The sequence below is a fragment of the Symphalangus syndactylus genome, chromosome 23, assembly GCF_028878055.3.
Source record: "Symphalangus syndactylus isolate Jambi chromosome 23, NHGRI_mSymSyn1-v2.1_pri, whole genome shotgun sequence".
NCBI lineage: Eukaryota > Metazoa > Chordata > Mammalia > Primates > Hylobatidae > Symphalangus > Symphalangus syndactylus.
Genome location: NC_072445.2, coordinates 21,089,852 through 21,115,139, shown reverse-complemented (window position 1 = coordinate 21,115,139; position 25,288 = coordinate 21,089,852). Strand labels below are relative to the sequence as shown.

General features: G+C 41.4%; 1 protein-coding gene across 1 annotated transcript in view; it reads left to right on the top strand.

Annotated features, from left to right (window-relative positions):
• The window catches only part of TNFRSF21 (TNF receptor superfamily member 21), a 74,140-nt gene that overhangs the window by 22,470 nt on the left and 26,382 nt on the right, over positions 1 to 25,288 (top strand). The window contains exons 2-3 of the mRNA XM_055263603.2: positions 467 to 1,118; positions 2,629 to 3,123. Coding sequence (XP_055119578.1) covers positions 467 to 1,118; positions 2,629 to 3,123 — 1,147 coding nt within the window. The remainder of the gene's footprint in view (positions 1 to 466; positions 1,119 to 2,628; positions 3,124 to 25,288) is intronic.

Sequence of the window (25,288 nt, the reverse complement as noted above, 5' to 3'; positions counted from 1 at the left end):
CCTTAGCCTCCAAAAATGCAGGTGTGCAAAAATTACAGGTGTGATGTAATGCAAATTTTGCAAATACAAAAATTACAGGTGTGAGCCACTGCGCCCAGCCGTATATAACATTTTAAGTCTCAGCTACAAAGTGTTTTCACATACATATTCTCAATTGATTTTTATAATCAATTTGAGATGCATTCTCAGTGTCATTTTACAAATGGAAAAAAAGGAAGCTGAGGCAAAGGTCAGGCAATGAAACCAAAGCGTCACGGCCAGTAGATCAAGCTGTAGGGTGGGATCCAAGTCTTTGTTTCTCTCGTTCTACTGTGTTGCAGCATGCTGTCGAGAGGATGCAGTCCTGGTCGGATCTTTAACAGGAATGATGATGGTAGTGCTGGAATTGTTGGCCCTTTTTCTCCTCTGCTCCTATGTAACATCTTCTTGGTTTTTGTTCTTTTCCCTCCCCTTCTGTTTCTTTCAGCTTGGATTCCTTAGCACCACCACAGCTCAGCCAGAACAGAAGGCCTCGAATCTCATTGGCACATACCGCCATGTTGACCGTGCCACTGGCCAGGTGCTAACCTGTGACAAGTGTCCAGCAGGAACCTATGTCTCTGAGCATTGTACCAACACAAGCCTGCGCGTCTGCAGCAGTTGCCCTGTGGGGACCTTTACCAGGCATGAGAATGGCATAGAGAAATGCCATGACTGTAGTCAGCCATGCCCATGGCCAATGATTGAGAAATTACCTTGTGCTGCCTTGACTGACCGAGAATGCACTTGCCCACCTGGCATGTTCCAGTCTAACGCTACCTGTGCCCCCCATACGGTGTGTCCTGTGGGTTGGGGTGTGCGGAAGAAAGGGACAGAGACTGAGGATGTGCGGTGTAAGCAGTGTGCTCGGGGTACCTTCTCAGATGTGCCTTCTAGTGTGATGAAATGCAAAGCATACACAGACTGTCTGAGTCAGAACCTGGTGGTGATCAAGCCGGGGACCAAGGAGACAGACAACGTCTGTGGCACACTCCCGTCCTTCTCCAGCTCCACCTCACCTTCCCCTGGCACAGCCATCTTTTCACGCCCTGAGCACATGGAATCCCATGAAGTCCCTTCCTCCACTTATGTTCCCAAAGGTAACTTAACCTCATGAATTATTTATTTGAGGAAGGCTTTGAGCCCAGTGGAGGTACCAAGAGTGGGCTTGTACCAAAGATGTTTTCTCCATTTTGTGTATTCCAAAGTCACCCCTTGGAGAGAGGCCTTCATATGGTGGCTAATTAAATCTGGCTTTTTTGGACTTATTAGAAACATGTAGACTCAGAATTTTTCTATTAGGGGAGATCAAATATCTAAAAACTAGGTCACGTCAAGCTATAAAATATGAACCAAGAGAAACAAGGACAGCGTGTGACCTTATGTAAGTCACTTAACCTCTTCAGGCCTCGGTTCAAACTTGTCAAACAAATGAATGATTTACATGTTTAAGGTTCCTTCCAGATCAAAAGTTTTCCAACATGGAGTCAGTCCCAGGTAGACATAGCCGAGAGCAGAGAAAGAGGGAGAAAGGGAGAAAATACCATTACATCCGTAAGTGAGGGATGAATTTTGAATCCAGGAGGTGCAAAGAATGGGTAGGAAAGTTAGAAGCTCAGGAAATAAGCAAATTTGTATCAGATTGAAGGTAACTAGCACTCATGTCTGGAAAATAATAACTTTATTTTTTCCCAATGATTTTAACTTTGCTCCTTGTATCAATTATTCAAGTTTCCATCAGAACCTCAAGCAGAATATAAAATTTATCCTTTATTTTCAAATCCTTTTTGATTTAATGTAATTTTCATGAGATGATGACCAACTTGAATTGTTCCTCCTAGTGTCCTCTCATGTGTGATTACATTTAGCCTTCATGATAACCCTGTGAAGACAGCCATCTTACAATTGCCAGTTGAAACAAAGAAACAGCCTCCAAGAGCTCAGATGGCCACTCTAGCTTTTCTTAGGCCAAGTCCTGTCTCTTGGGACTTAAAATTCCCATCTCTCATACTTCTTAATGAAAATTACTTGTGGAGGCTTCTCTGAGAGAAGTCTGCTAAGCTGCCAGCCCAAATCTTGTTTAATCTATTGATAAGAGATGCTCTTATTTGCTGACTTGTCCCACCAAGTATTTCACTAATCAAATTTGCATTTGAATTCTTTTCTTTATCTTAGTCATATTCTCAGTTTTACCACTGCATCATAAAATAGTCAAAAGGTGGGAGAAGGAGGATAGACAAAAGAATTAAATTTGAACTGGTTCTCTGAAAACTCAAAATAAGAATTGATTAGATCTCTGCACATATATGTGCCTGCTCAATATATGAAGTACAGGAGAAGCTGCTGTCAAGCTCAGCTGTTGGATCCTTAAGGATGCCCTTGGTTTTGGTGTAAGAAAGTGAGTTTAGTGGTTCAGTTCCATTTTTGCCTTCCACGTGAAGGTGCTGTTAGGATCTTTATGAAAATGTGCAACACAATTTATTCTTAAGCCTCAAAGGTCATCTCATCTTTGATTATCTGGCCTAGCTTGGAGATGACCAGGGAAAGGAGGGAATGTATAGATCCCCAAATATGGAAAAGCTCTTCCCCGCTCCTTACTCTTTTTTCTAGGCATGAACTCAACAGAATCCAACTCTTCTGCCTCTGTTAGACCAAAGGTACTGAGTAGCATCCAGGAAGGGACAGTCCCTGACAACACAAGCTCAGCAAGGGGGAAGGAAGACGTGAACAAGACCCTCCCAAACCTTCAGGTAGTCAACCACCAGCAAGGCCCCCACCACAGACACATCCTGAAGCTACTGCCATCCATGGAGGCCACTGGGGGCGAGAAGTCCAGCACGCCCATCAAGGGTCCCAAGAGGGGACATCCTAGACAGAACATACACAAGCATTTTGACATCAATGAGCATTTGCCCTGGATGATTGTGCTTTTCCTGCTGCTGGTGCTTGTGGTGATTGTGGTGTGCAGTGTCCGGAAAAGCTCGAGGACTCTGAAAAAGGGGCCCCGGCAGGATCCCAGTGCCATTGTGGAAAAGGCAGGGCTGAAGAAATCCATGACTCCAACCCAGAACCGGGAGAAATGGATCTACTACTGCAATGGCCATGGTGAGCCTTCTCTCTTTTCTCCTTGCTCACAGATCTCTCTGCCACTTTTTCCCTAGTCCCTGTTTTCTGAAGGAATGGGAATGCATAGTTTGTGGAATCTTCTTTGTTATAGAAAAAGAGATTGACCGTCTCATTAGAAGTAATGCATTCAGAAAGAATAATCTCTCTTCCTCCTTTTCCCCTGGTACCTTTAAAACAGGAGAATGTTGCGGAATCAGAGACCTGAGTGACTCCTAGGGACTTTGTTTGACCTTGTCATTTAACAAATGAGAAATTTGAGTTTAGAGAGGTTTGGCAACATTGATCCAAACAAGAGGCTAGTTGTTTCTGAGGACAGATGGGACGAGACTCCTGACTGTTGGAGCACTTGCTTTTCCTATACGATTAGGCTGTGAAGCAAATGAAGGGGACAAAATCCAACTTGTCATAAGTTTGCTTTTTTCAGTCAGAACCTTGCTTTTAGATTCCTAACAATTTCCTCACATACATATTTTCCCCACTTAAATTTTTAGGATCCCATGTCTATCAGGAGGGTAGGATGGTCTTTTGGATTGTAGACCCCAGAAGCATATGTCGGTCATGATCTGAGGCTCAGCATTACATCTCTTTCCTGGTAGTCAAGCATGTGTTCAATACAGGCTGGAATATTTTGGCCTTTCCTCTTTTGAGGGCAAAAAATAGCTTATAGAACTTGTCCCAGAGCTAAGTTTGATCTGAAGACTGCAGTTTTCAGACTGTGCAGTAACTTCCCTTTCTTTAAATCCTAAATGAAACTTCAGCCCAGTTTTGATAACCCCATTCAGGTGTGTCCTCTCCCCTCAAAGAGAAAGGGGTATATCCATTTTTCTAAAAAGCAGTTTGGCTTTTTGTGGTCTTACAAATATTTATACCATTTGGCATGGCAATTCCATTCTTGTGGATATATCATAAAGTTATAATCAGAAACACTGAAACAAAGATATAAGCACAAAAATCTTAAACTTTTAACCCAACATCATGTCTCATAGAAATTGAAAATAACAGAAGGACAGTTTTCGGGAAAAACTAAGTAAATTATGGTGTATTCATAGAATGGAATATTATGTTGACATTCAAGATTTTATGAAGTTTTTGATTTTAGCCAGGAAAGTGTTTATACTAGGTTAAAGGAAAAAAACAAACACCAAACTGCATACTTTGTAGAATATAATCCCAACTCTCATTAAACTTGAGAATAAGACTGAATGGAAATATGCCAAAGTGACAATTTGTTTTTCCCCAGTGTGGTGGGATTTATGTGTGGGTTTCTTTTTTCTTTATTAGTTTTCTGTACTTTCCCCAAGTTGTCTGTACTAAGTACATGCCACTTCTATAATGAAACATTTAGAAAAAGTTAAAAAAGTCTTGCAACTCATTTTGCTTCCCCTTATTGATTTGTGTAAATCAAGTTTGTCCAACCCTTGACCCAGGACAGCTTTGGCTTTGAATGCAGCCCGACACAAATTCATAAACTTTCTGAGGGTTTTTTTTTTGAGACAGAATTTAGCTCTTGTTGCTCAGGCTGGAGTGCAATGGTGTGATCTCAGCTCACCACAACTTCCACCTCCCAGGTTCAAGCGATTCTCCTGCCTCAGCCTCCTGAGTAGCTGGGATTACAGGCATGTGCCACCATGTCCAGCTAATTTTGTATTTTTAGTAGAGATGGGGTTTCTCCATGTTGGTCAGGCTGGTTTTGAACTCCAAACCTCAGGTGATCCGCCCGCCTCGGCCTCCCAAAGTGCTGGGATTACAAGCGTGAGCCACTTTGCCCAGCTTTTTTTGTTTGTTTGTTTTTTAGCTTATCAGCTATTATTGGTGTATTTTATGTGGCCCAAGACAATTCTTCTTCCATTGTGGCTCAGGGAAGTCAAAAGATTGGACACCTGTGATGTAAATGGTCAAAAGTCAAGTGAAAGTCAAGCAGAGGCAAACATCCTATTTGGGTCTTATCAGACTAAGCCTGCATAAACTTGAATAAGACAACTATTTACTGGAAGCCTGTCTGGGGAAAGCTTCAATTCCCCCTTCTTTTGAATTAAAAAAAATCTTTTTATTTGTACATAATTCCAAACTTTTGAAAAGTTGCAACAGCAGTACAAAGAATACCTACATACCTGTGCCCACATTGATCTATTATTAACATATTGCTCTTTTGCTTCATCATTTGCTCTCTCTACGTAAAAAATATACCTATTGATCCAGGTGTGGTGGCTCATGCCTGTAATCCCAGCACTTTGGGAGACTGAGGCATGCAGATCACCTGAGGTCAGGAGTTTGAGACCAGCCTGGCCAACATGGTGAAACCTCGTATCTACTAAAAATACAATAGTTAGCCAGGTGTGGTGGCACACGCCTATAGTCCCAGCTTTTCAGGAGGCTGGGGCAGGAGAATCACTTGAACCTGGGAGGTGGAGGTTGCAGTGAGCCAAGATCGTGCCGCTGCACTCTGGCCTGGGCCAAAGAGCGAGACTTCATCTCAAAAAAAAAAAAAAATCACACATAGATTTTATATTATAAAATATGTATTATAGAATAGTTTATTATATATTATATAACATGTAATATATAATATATAATTATGTGCATATATACACATACATACATGGAAAAAATAATTTTATTTTATGGCCTTTTATCCCCTGATACTTTAGCATGTATTTCCCGACAATAAGACTGTTCTCTTCAGAAAACATACCTTAATAAATTTAGCAGGGTTACAATCCTTTGCCTTTCATTTGCCAATATTGTATGTTGACCCAATAAGGCCCTTGGTAGATAATACACTTTTTTTCTCTAGCATAGGATCCAGTCTAGGATCAGAATTGTATTAAACTGCCCTGTAAGTGGCTAGTCAGGATATTTGTTCTGTTGCAGATTTACCCAGTTAGTAGAAAACCATGTGAACATCCTGATAGATAATTAAATATCTGGAACTGTCCTCTCATTATTCACTTTATTACAAAAGCAACTCCATTCCTTTAGTAGTTGCATTTATAGGTTATGGTCAGCTACATTTTTAAACTCTCTTTTGCAGTCCGGTTTTTAAAATTCTTGAGAACACAGCAAGTTGTAGAGTAAAAACTGGTCCAGCAGCAGAAAGCAATTTAATATAATGACCTTAGACGTTCTTATGACCATGGTAACCTTATAAACTACTATGCCTGTGTCCTTAAAACAATATCCTATTTTGTAAAAATAATGGAAGTGCCAAATCAAACAAAGCCTGATCCTACTCGTCTGTGAAAGCAGTACCTCAGCAATATGCTTTTCAAACTAAATTACAGTAGTTTCATTGAGGCATAACTATCTCTTCCAATAGTTTAGGCTTGTTCCTCAGATTTTTGCATTGGGATATTTATATTTAAGGTGTTTTTCTAAGGAAAGTCTTTTCTTTCCAAATTGCTAGTCTCAAACATGCAACTGGGTAAAATCCTATTACAAAGAGAGGTTCTGTTTAGTAAAGCCATTCCAGGTGCTCAGAGAGGCCTCTAGAAACAGGGCTTTGTTGGCTGATTGCATTGAGTTCTGGCCAGCAGATAATCCTGTATAATAAGATCTTTTCCTGGTCCTTGTCTATTTCACACTGAATTGTTCATGAGGATAAGGTGGGAAGGAAATGGCTTAGCCTTGGGTTGTTTTCTATCAGAGGTCTTCTAAAACCTCACTTATCCCTGCCTACCCTCAGTAGAACAAGCCATGCTCCTGGATGCCATATATATATATCCTCCGAACTTTGAAGCTAGGCCATTGGTTTCCGTCTTTCTTGCAAACAAAAACGTCTTTTATTATTCAGCGCTACTCATCCATCTTTGTCTACCATGGACTTATAGTTTTTAAAGTTGAATTCCAGAAAGCTACAATCCTACTTTCATGGAGTCCTAGTATTGGAAACATAATATGAGGCCTCGCATGGCTAGGAGATGGAAGAATAAAGGTGCTGTGGTATTTTGTACTCTTTCTTCCTTTCTGAAGTCAGAGCAATTTTATGTTTGGTAGATGTTGGTATATGTTTGGGGACTGGACTGTGGTTTCATGTAATATATCTATTTCAGCAACAGGAATTGGAAGTATCTTCAGAATGTTTACATATAAAAATATAGTTAAGAGGTTGAAGTGTCAGCAAGATAAGAATATTGTTAATATTCAATTTGTCATGCTTTTATCATTTTTTGAAAATGTATTTCTTTTTGCCGGGCGCGGTGGCTCACGCTTGTAATCCCAGCACTTTGGGAGGCCGAGGCGGGCGGATCACGAGGTCAGGAGATCGAGACCATGGTGAAACCCCGTCTCTACTAAAAATACAAAAATTAGCCGGGCGTGGTGGCGGGCGCCTGTAGTCCCAGCTACTCGGAGAGGCTGAGGCAGGAGAATGGCGTGAACCCGGGAGGCGGAGCTTGCAGTGAGCCGAGATTGCGCCACTGCACTCCAGCCTGGGCGACAGAGCAAGACTCCGTCTCAAAAAAAAAAAAAAAAAAAGAAAATGTATTTCTTTTTGTTGTATAACCTCAACGTAATGGGGTAAGTGGCGGGGGAAGGTCCAAAAATTTCAATTTAATTAAAAATTAAGGATTTATGTGGATTCACATTAATTGAGAGGTTACGTGGAAAACATTTTTTTATTTGATCTGTTTTGTCACAAAAGAACAAAAGTAAAGATAGTAGAATTTAATCCCTATACAATTGGCCATACATCACACTGAGAAAAGTCACCAATGATCTGAAAACAGTCACTTTGTTAATTTTCTTATAGCTGTGGAGGCTACAAAACTGTATTCCAGTCCCAGTTGAAAAACAGGGTAGCTGAGAACAGAAACCAATTGCTGTTTGCTCATTGCAGTTTCTAATTTGTGCCGTTACTATTTCCCTTTTCCTTCTTTCTTCCTCTCCTTCCTCCCTTCCCTACTTTCCTCTTCTCCTTCTCTCCCCCATTCTTCCTCCCTCTTTAAGTATTTGCAAAAAGTAGGAAGTCTTGTTCTCAGCAACTAGTGGGCCTAGAAATTTAGAGGGGAAGTTTGAAAAGCAGGTGAGGAGTAGGAATTGCCCTGAAAGTACTTATGGACGAAGAAGCTCTGCAAAGTGACAAAAGGAACAAAACATCGGCAGTTTCTGGCTTGTATCATATTTCCTTTTTCCTTCAGACTGTGAAGAAAAGTGAGGGAAAAAAGGTGAGAGACAAAGGAATTGGATATACCTACTTTCAACCTGCTCAGTTTCTGATGAGCACATTCTTCAGTGCTCTGCCTTGAGGAGACACTGTAGTAAGCATTTGATAGAGACAGTGATCCCTCTCCACATAGTTACTTGAAGCACATGCCATAGATAGGCAGCATCTCCTTTAAATCAACTGCAACAGGGATTATGAAATCAGTTGGGGCAGGCATTATTTCTCAAGCAGATTGTTTTGTATCCTCTACAGCAAAGGGGCAAAGGTCTTATTCTGTAGAACTGGATTCTAAGATGCAATTTCTTCATTCCTTTAGCTCTTGCCATCTGTCACTGTTTAACTCTTTGTGGCTATGTGGTTTGTCTCCCCACATAGCTTCTAAGTTCTTAGAGAGAAGACATTGGTTCTTACTGTATGTCCCCTGTGCCTGGAATAGGGCTTGAGGAGGGGTGGTCCAGAGCTGAGCTGGCACATATGGTAACCACTGGCCTCATGAGCTATTTAATTTAAATTTAACTAAAGTTAAAAATTCAGTTCCTCAGTTGCACCAGCCACATCTTAAGTACTCAGTAGCCGCACATAGCTTGTGGTTACCATATTGGATAGGACAGATAAAAGACATTGCCATCATCATACAAAGTTCTCTTGGATAGCACTGGTGTAAAGCACCCATAAACTAAGTAATCTACATATACTTTTTAAGGCCGGATTGTTTTAAAGACATTGGATTTTTTTTTTTCTTGTTGATTTATACTGATGTTGGTGTTAGGGATTTAAACATAGAGATCTTCAGGTGGGTTCTTTATACTAAATTGCCATAGATGGTAAGAATAATTTTTCAGAGCTAAAGGAAGCTTCCACAATAGCACTGCTTTAAAATATGCAAAAACTGACTAGGAAAAGATTGCTGACATCCCTCATCTGATTTGCTTATTTCAAAGTGAAACACATCAGCCCATGGACACTGGAGAGCAGGGTGATGCCAAGAGAGAGAACCCTGCTAATTCAAAGGCCAAGGCAGCTTCATAAATGCTTAGGTGCTCGTGTTTAACTAGTGTGGAAATGGATTAACCTTGTGGGTGGTGTTAGCAGACAAGCATGAGAAGCTTGTAGGAGTAATGTGGTTGGGCTGAAGTGGGAGTGAGGGAAGCAAAGGAGATGAAGCTTTTGGGTAAGAAAGAAGCATCATAGACTATAAATTCCATCCATAAACCTGGGTTCTAAAATTCTGGATTTGCCATTTCCTAGTCATGTACTCTCAGTTAAGACCTTTTACTTCTCTGGGCCTCTGTTTATAATGTTAGAAAATTTTAAAAAATGCATTAGAATTTGCAGTTAGGAACAAAGACTCTGGAGTCTGGTTTCCCTTTGCTTATCAGCTGTGTGAGCCAGGGCAAGTTACTTAACCGTTCTGTGCTTTAGTTTCTTCATGTGTAATACAGGGATACTAATAGTACACAGGCTGTAGTGAGGATTACATACATGAGTGTGTGCCCAGTGATTGGGACATTGCTGTCCACATGGTCCACAGTTCACAAGTGATAGCAGTGATGAGGACGAGTGTGCAGACGCTGGAGATGATGCAGAGGATGGATCATCATCATCCTCACCACTGACATCATCACCTCCTTCCTCTCTGGCAGTCTCAGTTTGTTTCCTGATTAAGTCACAGAAATGACCACTAGCAAGAAAGAAACATTCTCCTTTAAAATACTATTCTTAGGGGTTGGGCGCAGTGGCTCACACCTGTAATCCCAGCACTTTGGAGGCCGAAGCAGGCTGATCACTTGAGGTCAGGAGTTCAAGACCAGCCTGGCCAACTTAGCGAAACTGTCTCTACTAAAAATACAAAATTAACCAGGCGTGGTGGCGGGCGCCTGTAATCCCAGGTACTCAGGAGGCTGAGGCAGGGGAATCACTGGAACTCAGGAGGCAGAGTGAGCCAAGATTGTGCCACTGCACTTCAGCCTGGGCAACAAGAGAAAAACTCCATCTCAAAAAAAAAAAACAACAACAAAAAACACCGTACTTAGGTAGGAGCAACACTGCCACCTTAAAAGAACTTATTAGGAACATGGGTTTCCCTTCATACCAGATATGATTAGCTTAATTATTTACACACGTAGGCAGTGCCCTCTCAAATGGGCAGAGCCTCTGAGATCATCAAGCAAGACTCTTCAGTGGCTTTAGACTTGGATATAAATCTATGCTGTCCAAAACAACATTTTCCCTAAGCTATCTATACCATGGGTCAGCAAGTTAGGAGATATTTCAGGATTATAGGTTGCAACTACTCCACTCTGTTTGAAAGTGTAGTAGTATGAAAGTGGCCAGAGACACCATGTAAATGATGGGTGTGGCTGTGTTCCAACAAAGCTTTATTTGCAAGAACAGGTGGTTTGTCCTGCAGGTTGTCGCCTACCAGCATCTGGTCTATGCCATAGACTTGTCATCTCTTAGCAGCTTCTCTTTCACCTTCTGCTGGCTTGCACAGCTTGGATAAACAGTTTGATTCTTGGAGCCTTTCTCGAATTTCAATGGTTCGAGCTCAGTTTTTCCTCTAGCAGTAACTGTTTCTAAGTCTGCTGAAGGGGTAAGTAACAAAGGAGAACCATCAGCTATGAGTGGGAGCAAGGAAAAGGAGGCAGCTGTCCTTGTATTTTCTCTTAAAAATTGTTCTGTGCTTCCTCCATCTCCTAACAGATGTCAGCTTTCACCAGGAGACTCCATCTTATGTATGGGTCCACCTCACAGGTGTACCTGCCATGTACCTGCTACAACTCATCTCTTTGCCCAACTAGAGCCATAAAGGGGTCTGGGAGAGCTCAGGTTCAAATCTATTTGGCTACTAAAAGACTGGATGATCTCAGGCAAGGCACTTTCTCTCTTTGGATCTCGTCTTTCTTTGTAAAATCAGGAGACTTGACCCCATCACAGAAGGGCCACCAGATTTTGATCAGTGTGACAATTTATCTGTGCCTTACCTGAGTGTGCCTACTGTCTTGCTGGTGTCTATCAGGAAAAACATGGCCTGAGGGGTCCTGCAATGTGCTGTAGGGTGGAGAACACTGCACTGCCAGTCAGAGGGAAGAGGCCAGGCTCAATGCCAACCTGATGCCACTGAAGGATTGTGTGCTCACTGCAACATGAAAGAGCTTTCCCCCAGGCTTATGAGAGTGTGAGGGCAGGTTAGTGAAAATTTCTATTTAAATTAGGTCACAGGGTTGGGGGAAAACCAAGAGAATGTGTAATAACTCTGTGTGCTTTTAGGGAGAATATGAGACTTTTTTTTCTTTTTTTTAAATTACACTTTAAGTACTAGGGTACATGTGCACAACGTGCAGATTTGATACATAGGTATACATGTGCCATGTTGGTTTGCTGTACCCATCAACTCATCATTTACATTAGGTATTTCTTCTAATGCTATCCCTCCCCGAGCCCCCCATCCCCCAACAGGCCCCGGTGTGTGATGTTCCCTGCCCTGTGTCCAACTAATTTCGTTGTTTAGTTCCCACCTATGAGTGAGAACATGCGGTGTTTGGTTTTCTGTCCTTGTGATAGTTTGCTGAGAATGATGGTTTCCAGCTTCATCCATGTCCCTGCAAAGGACATGCACTCATCTTTTTTTATGGCTGCATAGTATTCCATGGTGTATATGTGCCACATTTTTTTAATCCAGTCTATCATTGATGGACATTTGGGTTGGTTCTAAGTCTTTGCTATTGTGAATAGTGCCGCAATAAACATATGTGTGCATGTGTCTTTATAGTAGCATGATTTATAATCCTTTGGGTATATAACCAGTAATGGGATTGCTGGGTCAAATGATAATTCTAGTTCTAGATCCTTGAGGAATCGCCACACTGTCTTCCACAATGGTTGAACTAATTTACACTCCCACGTTAGGAGTGGGAATATAGGAACGTAAAAGCGTTCCTATTTCTCCACATCCTCTCCAGTATCTGTTGTTTCCTGACTTTTTAATGATTGACATTCTAACTGGAGTAAGATGGTACCTCATTGTGGTTTTGATTTGCATTTCTCTGATGGCCAGTGATGATGGGCATTTTTTTGTGTGTCTGTTGGCTACATAGATGTCTTTTGAGAAGTGTCTGTTCATATCCTTTGCCCACTTTTTGATGGGGTTGTTTGTTTTTTTCTTGTAAATTTGTTTGAGTTCTTTGTAGATTCTGGATATTAGCCCTTTGTCAGATGAGTAGATTGCAAAAATTTTCTCCCATTCTGTAGGATGCCTGTTCACTCCGATGATAGTTTCTTTTGCTGTGCAGAAGCTCTTTGGTTTAATTGGATCCTATTTGTCAATTTTGGCTTTTGTTGCCATTGCTTTTGGTGTTTTAGACGTGAAGTCCTTGCCCATGCCTATGTCGTGAATGGTGTTGCCTAGGTTTTCTTCTAGGGTTTTTATGGTTTTAGGTCTAACATGTAAGTCTTTAATCCATCTCGAATTAATTTTTATATAAGGTGTAAGGAAGGGATCCAGTTTCAGCTTTCTACATATGGCTAGCTAGTTTTTCCAGCACCATTTATTAAGTAGGGAATCCTTTCCCCATCTCTTGTTTTTGTCAGGTTTGTCAAAGATCAGGTGGTTGTAGATGTGTGGTGTTATTTCTGAGGCCTCTGTTCTGTTCCATTGGTCTATATCTCTGTTTTGGTACCAGTACCATGCTGTTTTGGTTACTGTAGCCTTGTAGTATAGTTTGAAGTCAGGTAGTGTGATGCCTCCAGCTTTGTTCTTTTTGCTTAGGATTGTCTTGGCAATGCGGGCCTCTTTTTTGGTTCCATATGAACTTTAAAGTAGTTTTTTCCAATTCTGTGAGGAAAATCATTGGTAGCTTGATGGGGATGGCATTGAATCTATAAATTACTTTGGGCAGTATGGCCATTTTCACAATATTGATTCTTCCTATCCATGAGCATGGAATAGTCTTCCATTTGTTTGTGTCCTCTTTTATTTTGTTGAGTAGTGTTTATAGTTCTCCTTGAAGAGGTCCTTCACATCCCTTGTAAGTTGGATTCCTAGGTATTTTATTTTCTTTATAGCAATTGTGAATGGAAGTTCACTCATGATTTGGCTGTCATTTGTCTGTTAATGGTGTATAGGAATGCTTGTGATTTTTGCACATTGATTTTATATACTCAGCTTAAGGAGATTTGGGGCTGAGACGATGGGGTTTTCTAAATATATAGTCATGTCATCTGCAAACAGGGACAATTTGACTTTCTTATTTCCTAACTGAATACCCTTTATTTCTTTCTCTTGCCTGATTGCCCTGGCCAGAACTTCCAACATTATGCTGAATAGGAGTGGTGAGAGAGGGCATCCTTGTCTTGTGCCAGTTTTCAAAGGGAAAGTTTCCAGTTTTTGCCCATTCAGTATGATGTTGGCTGTGGGTTTGTCATCGATAGCACTTATTATTTTGAGATACATTCCATCAATACCTAGTTTATTGAGAGTTTTTAGCATGAAGGGCTGTTGAATTTTGTCGAAGGCCTTTTCTGCATCTATTGAGATAATCACGTGGTTTTTGTCGTTGATCCTGTTTATGTGATGGATTACGTTTATTGAGTTGCATATGTTGAACCAGCCTTGCATCCCAGGGATGAAGCTGACTTGATCATGGTGAATAAGCTTTTTGATGTGCTGCTGGATTCGGTTTACAAGTATTTTATTGAGGATTTTCCCACTGATGTTCATCAGGGATATTGGTCTAAAATTCTCTTTTTTTGTTGTGTCTCTGCCAGGCTTTGGTATCAAGATGATCCTGGCCTCATAAAATGAGTTAGGGAGGATTCCCTTTTTTTCTGTTGATTGGAATAGTTTCAGAAGGAATGGTACCAGCTCCTCTTTGTACTTCTGGTAGAATTCAGCTGTGAATCCATCTGGTCCTGGACTTTTTTTGGTTGGTAGGCTATTAATTATTGCCTCAATTTCAGAGCCTGTTATTGGTCTATTCGGAGATTCAACTTCTTCCTGGTTTAATCTTAGGAGGGTGTATGTGTCCAGGAATTTATCCATTTCTTCTAGATTTTCTAATTTATTTGCATAGAGGTGTTTATAGTATTCTCTGATGGTAGTTTGTATTTCTGTGGGATCGGTGGTGATATCCCCTTTTTCATTTTTTATTGCGTCTATTTGATTCTTCTCTTTTCTTCTTTATTAGTCTTGCTAATGGTCTATCAATTTTATTGATCTTTTCAAAAAACTGTCTCCTGGATTCATTGATTTTTTTTGAAGGGTTTTTTTGTGTCTTTATCTCTTTCTGTTCTGCTCTGATTTTGCTTATTTCTTCTGCTAGCTTTTGAATGTGTTTGCTCTTGCTTCTCTAGTTCTTTTAATTGTGATGTTAGGGTGTTGATTTTAGATCTTTCCTGCTTTCTCATGTGGGTGTTTAGTGCTATAAATTTCCCTCTACGCACTGCTTTAAATGTGTCCCAGAGATTCTGGTATGTTGTGTCTTTGTTCTCATTGGTTTCAAAGAACATCTTTATTTCTGCCTTCATTTTGTTATGTACCCAGTAGTCATTCAGGAGCAGGTTATTCAGTTTCCATGTAGTTGTGCGGTTTTGAGTGAGTTTCTTAATCCTAAGTTCCAATTTAATTGCACTGTGGTCTGAGACAGTTTGTTGTGATTTCTGTTCTTTTATATTTGCTGAGGAGTGCTTTACTTCCAATTATATGGTCAATTTTAGAATAAGTGTGATGTGGTGCTGAGAAGAATGTATATTCTGTTGATTTGGGGTGGAGAGTTCTGTAGATGACTGTTAGGTTTGTTTGTTGCAGAGCTGAGTTCAAGTCCTGGATATCCTTGTTATCTTTCTGTTTCGTTGATCTGTCTAATCCCGACAATGGGGTGTTAAAGTCTCCCATTATTATTGTATGGGAGTCTAAGTCTCTTTGTATGTCTGTAAGGACTTGCTTTATGAATGTGGGTGCTCCTGTATTTGGTGCATATATATTAAGGATAGTTAGCTCTTCTTGTCAAATTGATCCCTTTACCATTATGTACTGGCCTTCTTTGTCTCTTTTGATCTTTGTTGGTTTAAAGTCTGTTTTATCAGAGACTAGCATTGCAACCCCTGCTTTTTTTTTGCTTTCCATTTGCTTGATAGATCTTCCTCCATCCCCTTATTTTGAGCCTGTGTGTGTGTGTGCATGTGAGATGGGTGTCCTGAATACAGCACAACAATGGGTCTTGACTCTTTATCCGATTCGCCAGTCTGTGTCTTTTAATTGGGGCATTTAGCCCAATTACATTTAAGGTTAATATTGTTACGTGTGAGTTTGATCTTGTCATTATGATATTAGCTGGTTATTTTGCCCATTAATTGATGCAGTTTCTTCATAGCATCAATGGTCTTCTCAATTTGGCACGTTTTCGCAGTGGCTGATACTGTTTGTTTCTCTCCATGTTTTGTGCTTCCTTCAGGAGCTCTTGTAAGGCAGGCCTGGTGGTGACAAAGTCTCTCAGCATTTGCTTGTCTGTAAAGGATTTTATTTCTCCTTCACTTATGAAGCTTAGTTTGGCTGGATATGAAATTCTGGATTGAAAATTATTTTCTTTAAGAACGTTGAATATTGTCCCCCACTCTCTTCTGGCTTATAGGGTTTCTGCCAAAAGATCCGCTGTTAGTCTGATGGGCTTCCCTTTGTGGGTAACCTGACCTTTCTCTCTGGCTCCCCTTAACACTTATTCCTTTATTTCAACCTTGGTGAATCTGACAATTACGTGTCTTGAGGTTGCTCTTCTCGAGGAGTATCTTTGTGGTCTCTGTATTTTCTGAATTTGAATGTTGGCCTGCCCTCCTAGGTTGGGGGAGTTCTCCTGGATAATATCGTGAAGAGTGTTTTCCAGCTTGGTTACATTCTCCCCATCACTTTCAGGTACACCAGTCAAATGTAGATTTGGTCTTTTCACATAGTCCCATATTTCTTGGAGGCTCTGTTCGTTTCTTTTTCTCTTTTTTCTCTAACCTTGTCATCTCGCTTTATTTCATTAATTTGATCTTCAATCACTGATACCCTTTCTTCCACTTGATCGAATCGGCTATTGAAGCTTGTGCATGTGTCACGAAGTTCTCGTGCCATGGTTTTCAGCTCCATCAGGTCATTTAAGGTCTTCTCTACACTGTTTATTCTAGTTATCCGTTAGTCTAACTTTTTTTTTTTTTAAGGTTTTTAGCTTCCTTGCGATAGGTTCAAACATGCTCCTTTAGCTCGGAGAGGTTTTGTTATTACTGATCTTCTGAAGCCTACATCTGTCAACTCCTCAAAGTCATTCTCCATTCAGCTTTGTTCCATTGCTGGTGAAGAGCTGTGATCCTTTGGAAGGGAAGATGCACTCTGATTTTTAGTATTTTCAGCTTTTCTGCTCTGGTTTCTCCCCATCTTTGTGGTTTTATCTACCTTTGGTATTTGATGTTGGGGATTTGGTGTAGATGACCTTTTTGTTGATGTTGATGCTATTCATTTCTGTTTGTTAGTTTTCCTTCTAACAGTCAGGTCCCTCAGCTTCAGGTCTGTTGGATTTCGCTGGAGGTCCACTCCAGACCTTGTTTGCCTAGGTATCACCAGTGGACGTTGCAGAACAGCAAATATTGCAGAACAGCAAATATTGCTGCTTGATCCTTCCAGAGGGGCAGCTGCCTTTATGAGGTGTCTGTTGGCCCCTGTTGGGAGGTGACTCCCAGTTAGGCTACATGGGGGTCAGGGACCCACTTGAGGAGGCAGTGTGTCCTTTCTCAGAGCTCAAACACCATGCTGGGAGAACCACTGCTCTCTTCAGAGCTGTCAGACAGGGATGTAACTCTCCCCAGTAAAAACTTTCTTAAATTACATGTTTCCCACAGATCAGTGCATCTTTGTAATTTGTTGGGACTATGTGCTTAAATTTTACAAGATAATCTAAAAGTGATACTTGCGAATGGAGAAAACTGTCACTCATATACGGGTGGAGGCTGGGGTTATAGAAATAATTTATTTCACTTCTAGAAAGACAATGTCCAAGTCTGGTTTCACATGCAGGGTACAGGCTAAGTGCTCTGCTGAGAAGAAGGTGGCTTTCCAGGGGCCCAGGCAGAGCTCTTGTCCACAGGGTATATCTTTAGCCATGACAACCACAAATTTCTTCCTTTAAAAATGCTTACGAGAGATATTAGAGAGGAATTATTCTCTGTCTTAGATGATATTTCTCCCTCTTTGTTCTGCTGTTTGGTACATTATCTCTTGGTTGAGAGTTGTTATCCGTATGTTGCATTATTTGCCTAAAGAGAAGCTAAATGGTCAGTCTGCCCAATTCTGAATTAGTTGGAATTTGGCTAAAGCAGGGCAGAAGAAGTGGTTGCAGAGGCAACAACTGCACTAGGAACTTTGACTATAAAATGCCTTAAAGATTGACCAGTACAAGAAGAGTGGAAAAGAAAATCAGAGTGTGAGGCCAGGTGTGGTGACTCATGCCTATAATCTCAGCACTTTGGGAGGCTGCGGCGGGCTGAGGTCAGGAGTTCGAGACCAGCCTGGCCAACGTGGTGAAACCCCGTCTCTACTAAAAAATACAAAAATTAGCTGAGCGTAGAGGTGCGTGCCTGTAGTCCCAGCTACTCAGGAGGCTGAGGCAGGAGAATCACTGGAACCTGGGAGGCAGAGGTTACAGTGAGCCGAGATCTCACCACTGAAATCCAGCCTGGGTGACAGAGTGAGACTCTGTCTCAAAAACAAAAACAAAAACAAAAACAAAAAAAAAGAAAAAAGAAAATCATATTGTTAAATATTAGAGGCTGGAAGGAAGGAAATTTACTCACACAGGTCTGCTCTTGTAGGGTGGGGAGCACCTGCTAAGCTGATAGGGTGGAGCCTTGGGAGGTGAAAGAAGGGAATATTCTGTATACAAGTGAAAAAGCAAACCTGCTCATTGGGAGATGTGTGGAGTGGGGCAGCTTTGGCTCGGGAGGGAAGCTGTGCAGAGGGAAGGACCCTGTGGGCCTGATTTTGCTCCCCTTAATGATAAAGGTCTTGGATTAAAATATTTGTAATGTCTCTTTTCATCTTAAAATCCTTTCCTTCGGAGATGCAAAAACTGAAACTTGCAGTTGAAAACAACCTACAACCACCCCCTTCTGTATTTTAGGATTGAAATTCAAATACTAAGTTACAGTACAGACCAGCTGGCCTGGTGGTCGAACATCTTATTAGCATAACTTTGATGTCCCAGTTTGAATGTAAAGACTGTTCTTTGGGGAAATAATGCTGCTTAACAAACAAGACATAATTTGCTTAACATATTTATTTATATATTGAACTAAGTTATATTTTAGTACTTGAGTTTCTGGTGATAACATTTTTTATTTCTTCCATTCTATCCCTTATTCACAACGTACTACTCAAGCAAAGCAAATCATAACATCACCCCTCTTTCCCTAGCAAGCCAGCAAAAATGGTTTTACTCAATAACAGCCCAGTTCAGAGTTCTAAGTTCTTATGAATCCCAACAACAGGCTTAGAAAAAAAATGTTTCCTTCCTTCCCCAAGTGTGATTCCTCTTTTAGGATTGGTCAAATGTGGGAGAATTTGTCTTTATTGGGGGTCGTGAACAAAACCCATCTCCCAGACTCTCAATCCTGCAGACTTATTCCTCTATCTAGGGTAAGCAGTAAGGGCCAGTCCAATAGTGGGAGTAGATTTGCAATGCAGTGCAATCATAGGAGTGGAACTGCATGTTTCTTATACAAAGATTTCCTAGAGGTTTCAGTGGTTAGGTGACAGAAGTTGATCAACTGGAAGCTATGCTGTGGATATATTTGAACAATATTAATAAACTCTTCAATCAAGTATCAGGAATAGCTTAAGAAAACTTTCATCTGAATTATTAAAACCACCATTTGCAGTGTTTGGAAATGACCAAATCAAGTGTGTTAGGAATGATATGTTACGTTAGCACTTTGCCACTTTGGTTTTGCTTAAAAATGAAGTTATGGGGTGTTTGCTACTACCGGCATAGGCAAGATCAGGAGGTGATTTGGGATGCAAAGATGACATAAAATGTGATTACTACAATATACATTTTCAACCTTTATAGGAAAGGCTTCTTCTGCTACATTGTTTTCACATTCTACTTTTCTTTAACAAAAATTGATATGCTTCCTGAGTGCCATGTCCTGTTCTAAGTTTTTATAAATATCAACTTCATTTACATAGCCCTATAAGGAAGGCCACTATTACCCCTATTTTGCAGATGGGGAAACTGAGGTTTGAAGAGTAACTTCCCCAAGTTCACATAGCTAGGAAGTAGCAGTGCCAGGCTTTAAAGTCACGCACTGATCCGATGCTAGACACTGTCCCTTAATGATCAGAATCTGGATTTTCCCATAAATTACTTGATGCTAGAAAGGTCTAACCTTTTGTGGTTGATTTAAAAAAACAAAACAAAACAAAAAAACTGTGCTCAATCAAGAAAAAAATTATTACCTTAGCAAAGCCCAGCTTGTTCTGAAATAAAACGCCTACAAAATTGTCATCAACAGTAAATTTTCCTCTGTAGAAATCACTCAGATTTCCTACTTGTTCATAAATTGCTTGAAATAGAAAAATTCTAAAGCCAGACACCCAATGGCTGAAGGCTCTACAAGGCTGTTTTAAGAAATAGAGGCTGTTTCAAGTAAGTCAGAGGTGATGGAGTCCTTCTAATCTGAACTCACTTCTGTTTAACTTGGTGTTTTTCTCATCACCAGACAGCAGTGGCAACAGCAGCAGCAGTTGCTGCAACTAAAGCTTTCTCTCCTTTGCCAGATAGACTTTTTGACTTAAAATTCCAGACAGTCATCCTGTCTGTCAGCCCAAATTTCCTATGGGAAGTAGACTTGAAGTGTAAACACCAGGAAGCCAGGCTGAAGGGAGCAGGGTATTCCGTTTAAGAGGCTGCTGTGTCCTAGCGTTCCAGCTCTGGGCTGACGGCCGCAGTCATTTTCCAGCGGCGGGGTTGGACTGTTCTCACCCCCCACCCCCATCCCACTGCCTTTTCCACCTCTGAGTCCAGGAATGCCATTTCCAGTATACAGCCCCTTTCTCTTTAACCTCTTAGGGTGTTTGAGGATTATAAAGCACCCAAAACTGTTGGCAGGAGAAAAGCCTCTTATGCTTGTAGCCTAAAGAGCATTGTCTCATGCACAAGGTGGCCGGAGGCATGGCCTTCGACCTTGGGAGTCAGAGACTGTGATTCTCCTCAGACCCACCCTCTAGTGACTGTTCTCTAGCCTTTAGGGTGAAGCTATTAATTAATTAATTTATTATTTTTTGAGATGGAGTCTTGCTCTGTCACCCAGGCTGGAGTGCAGTGGCGCGATCTCGGCTCACTGCAACCTCTGCCTCCCACGTTCAAGCGATTCTCTTGCCTCAGCCTCCTGAGTAGCTGGGACCACCATGCCCAGCTAATTTTTGTATTTTTAGTAGAGAGATAAGGTTTCACCATGTCAGCCAAGCTGGTCTCAAACTCCTGACCTCAAATAATCCGCCTGCCTTGGCCTCCCAAGGTGCTGGTATTACAGGTGTGAACCACCGCACCTGGCCTAAGGTATTTATTTTTAAAATGTATATTTCACTCTGTGTTTTAACTAACAGCTTTTAAATTTAAGCTGTTTGGTATATTGAAAAGCAAATCAGCATTTCTCCCACATAGGACTCAAATACAAATAGGACAAAAAAAAATCTAAAAATGTATGTCCTTGAGTCAACCTGGTCAGGTATTATGTAAGCAGATTTTGCAGAAGAAGAGGAATTCCTGGAATTCTGCTGATGTTCTTCATGACTAAGTGGTGGTTAACATGGCAATGTATGTATAGAATTGGACATATTAGGCTTATTGATGCTGTGTCAAATTTTAACAAATAGGTAAATTCAAATTTATAAGTATAAAAAACCTCTTAACTGTATTTCACCAAATCTGACACACAATTAATTGTGAGACATAACACTCTTTTATACACCACTAAGTAGAAAAAGGAAACACTACAACCAAACTATGAAAAGGCATTGATTAAAATATATATTCAGGTGTCTTAGAATTAGTAAACATGGCGATCTTTCAGCCGCAGTCTCACCTTTTTTCCATAGAGTGTGACAACATGATTCTAATGCCACTGTTCAGTTCTCAGTTTTCCTCTGCTTGGCCGATTGGCAGCAATCGACACTCTTGCCTTCCTTTTCCTTGAAACACTTTCTTCCCTTTGCCTCCAAAACACCACATTGTCCTGGTTTTCCTCCTCCATCTTGGGCTGTTTCTTCTCTGTCTCCATGGCGGGTTCCTCCTCACTTTCCTGACCTCTAAACAGTGGAGAGCTCCAGGATTCAGTGCTTGCACTTCTTTTCAATGTACACACTCTCTCTCCCTTGGTGACCTATGACTTTAAATACCGTCTATCTGCTGGTAATTCCCAAGTGCATATTCCAGCCTGGACCTTTTACCTGCACTCATGGTAGAAATATGCTCCTGCCTGCTTGGCAGACCCAGATGTTTAACAGGCACCTCATGCTTAAGATGTCTAACACCAAATTCCAAACCATACCTCCACATCAATTGCCCATTACAGAAAGTGGTCCCCTGTCTTCCACTTGCTCAGGCCGAAACCTTAGCATCCTTGATTCCTTTATTACATTCTCACCCCATATTTGACTCATTAGCAAATCCTGTCTGTCAGTTCTACCTTCAAAATACATGCGGAAGTCCACCACCTCCCATCACCCCCACGGCCACCACTTTGGCCCAGACCACTGTCAACTCTTTGCTGGATTACTGCTGTGGCCTCTAACTGGTTGCTCCCTTTTTATCTGTGCCCCCTTCAGTTTATTCTTGGCACAACAGCTGGAATGATACTGTTTAAATGTAAAGTCAGATTGTGTCATTTTTCTCCCCAAGGTCTCCAGTGACTTTTTATTGAACGCATAGTAGCAGCTTAAAGGCCGGATGTGATCTGCACTCTCCCGACTCCAATTTTTTCTCTCTCTACGACTCCTTTTGGTCCCTCTCCCTGGCCCACTTGCTCCAGCCATGCCAGCCTTCTTGCTCCTCCTTGTCCATGCCAATACCCTTCCTGCCACTGCACCTGCTGCTCCCTTTGCACAGAACCCTCTTTCCGCAGATAATCTACACAGCTTTCTCCATTAAGGGCTTGATACTACCTCTGTGAGGCTTCTCTTAGATGTGGCAGCCCCATCACCTCCCACCCTATCCTCTTTCCCTGCTTTATTTTTCTCCTCAGCTCTCCTCCCTATCTAACACAGTTTATGTTTTATTACTCCCCCCAGTGGAATGTAGCCTTCACAAAGAAAGGGATTTTGTTTCACTTGGCATTTGTTCACTGCCATATCTCCTGTATCTAGAAAAGTGTCTGGCACAAAGTAGACGCTCAATAAATTTTTGTTGAATGAATAAGTTAACAGCTTCAGATATTTGGGATAGCTTCAAAAACAGACTAAGATAAGCAGGAAGGAGGGATGTTTTTGTTTTGTTTTTTGCCCAGTGGAATGAGATAAAAGATTATTCATTTTCCTCACAGTATCAGTGATATTTCTTCCATTTGGAAAATTATCTACTGTTTTGATAGTTTATCATTGGAAAACATGTTGTCCATTTACTTCAAGAGACCTTTGCACAGTGTTTTTTGTTTTTTTCCTTTTTCTTTCTTAGTAGTCCCCAAGGTTCATCTGAGCTTACGGTTATTGTCTATTAAACCTTCAACTAGATAGTGATAAATTCTGCTTCAGAAATAATTTTTTGCAGCTAAAGTAAAATCTAAACAGATCTTCTGACTTTTACACTTCAATTAGGGAAGGACTATTTTTAACCTGGGGCATACAAAGTTCCTAGCACTAATAAAGCAGTTTCCTGTGTAGTGGATGCACTGGAAGTTAATGCTGTTGGTATACAAATTTTTAACCGTGCTATCGTATACTGGTTACTACGAAACACAGGTACCTGTGGGTATGTTGCTTTCAGGAGCACTTACTCTGTTATGAGGCTGGAGAGACCACAGCTTGGACAGCTGACCCCAGCAAAAGGATTCTGCTGCAGCGGGAGAATCTGGGAGAACTTTCCCACTTGTGAGCGATGGCCACTAAAGTGGACGTAGTGGATCACTGTCAATGGGAAGAGCGCACTGGCAGAGGGAGAGGCCCTTGTACAAGAATGGGGTCCCTGGGAGCCCAGGTTTCACCCATTGGTGAGCCCAGAACACCATAGAAGCATTGTCCTTTCTTCTCATTATTATAGAGGCTGGAGATCTGGCAGGGCCACAAGGCTAGGGTGTGTGTGGGCCTGGGGTCACTCAGGTTCTCAGTGGCGTAGGTTACAGAAGCTAATGAGATGACAAATGGTGAGGAGGCTCAGTCAAGAGGGCAGGGATGACAAAAAAAGACTCGCATTCATTCATCTAAAGATATTTGTGGTATTCCTCTGACAGGTGCTGGGGATGCTGCTATTCAAAGCAGTGTGGTCTTGGGCTTGGCCTCAAAGGCATCTTTGAGGACAAGACCATTGCATGTGGAACATTGATTCCAGTAATGCTAAAGCCAGGCTTTTATTCCAATTTCTGACTTTGACGTGTGTTGCTTTGTATAGTTGCTGTATGTGCTGTGGCCGTCTTTGTCCCTGTATCTGCAGCTTGTAAGGTTATGGACACAGTGCGTGCCTGTTAGGAGCATGTCTTTTAGGGAGGTTTGGGGGGGTGTTAGAAGGGAGGTTGCCTTGAGTTCATGTCTCCTGTCTTCATGTGTACATCTCAGGAGACTGCTGTGTGTGTGTTGAGAAACTGGCACAGGGATAACTGTGGAGTTGTCTGTCCTGGGAAGAGGTTGTGTATTAATTGCCTCCCTGGGAATTTTCTCATTATTTGTCCCTTTACACCTCTCTTTCTAGAAGAATAGTGAGAACTGACATTACATGTAACAAGATATGTCGGGGGTGCTTGAACCTTTTTATATGATGAGTTTGATACCATCAAAAAGTTTATAAACCTGTCTCTTAGATGCACCCATTCTGCATGAAGCCTGGTTGTGCAGCATGAAACTGAGTGCTATATTGTGTAGTTCCAGGCAGCCTTTGCTTCCTCCAGCGTTGTCTTCACTGTCCTTTATACCTCCTTCAAGGAGGGCTTTGATATGGGTTCTCAGTGATGACATTCATTCCAGATATTTATCTCCAAAAGGAAAACAGCCTTCATATTTTCCCTAATTATAAAGGTCAATTCGGGTTTTTATTAAAAGAGAAGGAACCCATTTTTGCATCCTGAAGCTGATATTCAGCTTTTAAAAAATGAGCTTCAAATTAGGATTGTCCCCAGATAATATGTAATTGAAGGTTTTATAATGCACTGGAAATTGCCATTTCTTCCATAATAACCCAGTTTATCAGCTCATACCTCAGTTCATGAGCTCTCCTGCTGGGGATCAAGTTAGTACCAGCTCACTTGGAAGAACCCATGGAGTACTGCTGTGATGCCCTGCATGTGGCAGAGGTGGTGGCAGCAGCATTTTTCCTTCCACATTTACCCTCCTGTGGATGATTCAGCGATCTCCTAACATGTACGTGTGAGGTTCCAAGAAACACAGGAAGCCAGGAGTCTGGTGCTTGGCTTCATTGTTCAGCACCAATAATCCCAGTGGTAAAACTTGTGTTTGTACATAACTCTTCCCATCTTTTAGGTTCATTCGCCCAATGACACTTGTCCAGGCAGAAATGGAGGGGCAGGGGAAGGAGAGCCAAACTGTACTGATGTGCCACCCTAGGAGTCTTTAATACTTGATCGCATAAATCTCCTTAACCACTCTACCAGATAAGAGGTGTCTTTATTTTACTTAAGTGAAAAGTGAAATCTGAGAGGTTGCCACTTGCTCAGGGTCACTCAACTAACAAGTCACAAAGCTGGAGTTTGAAACCATATCTTGTGACTACTACCAATGATCTTCCACTACCT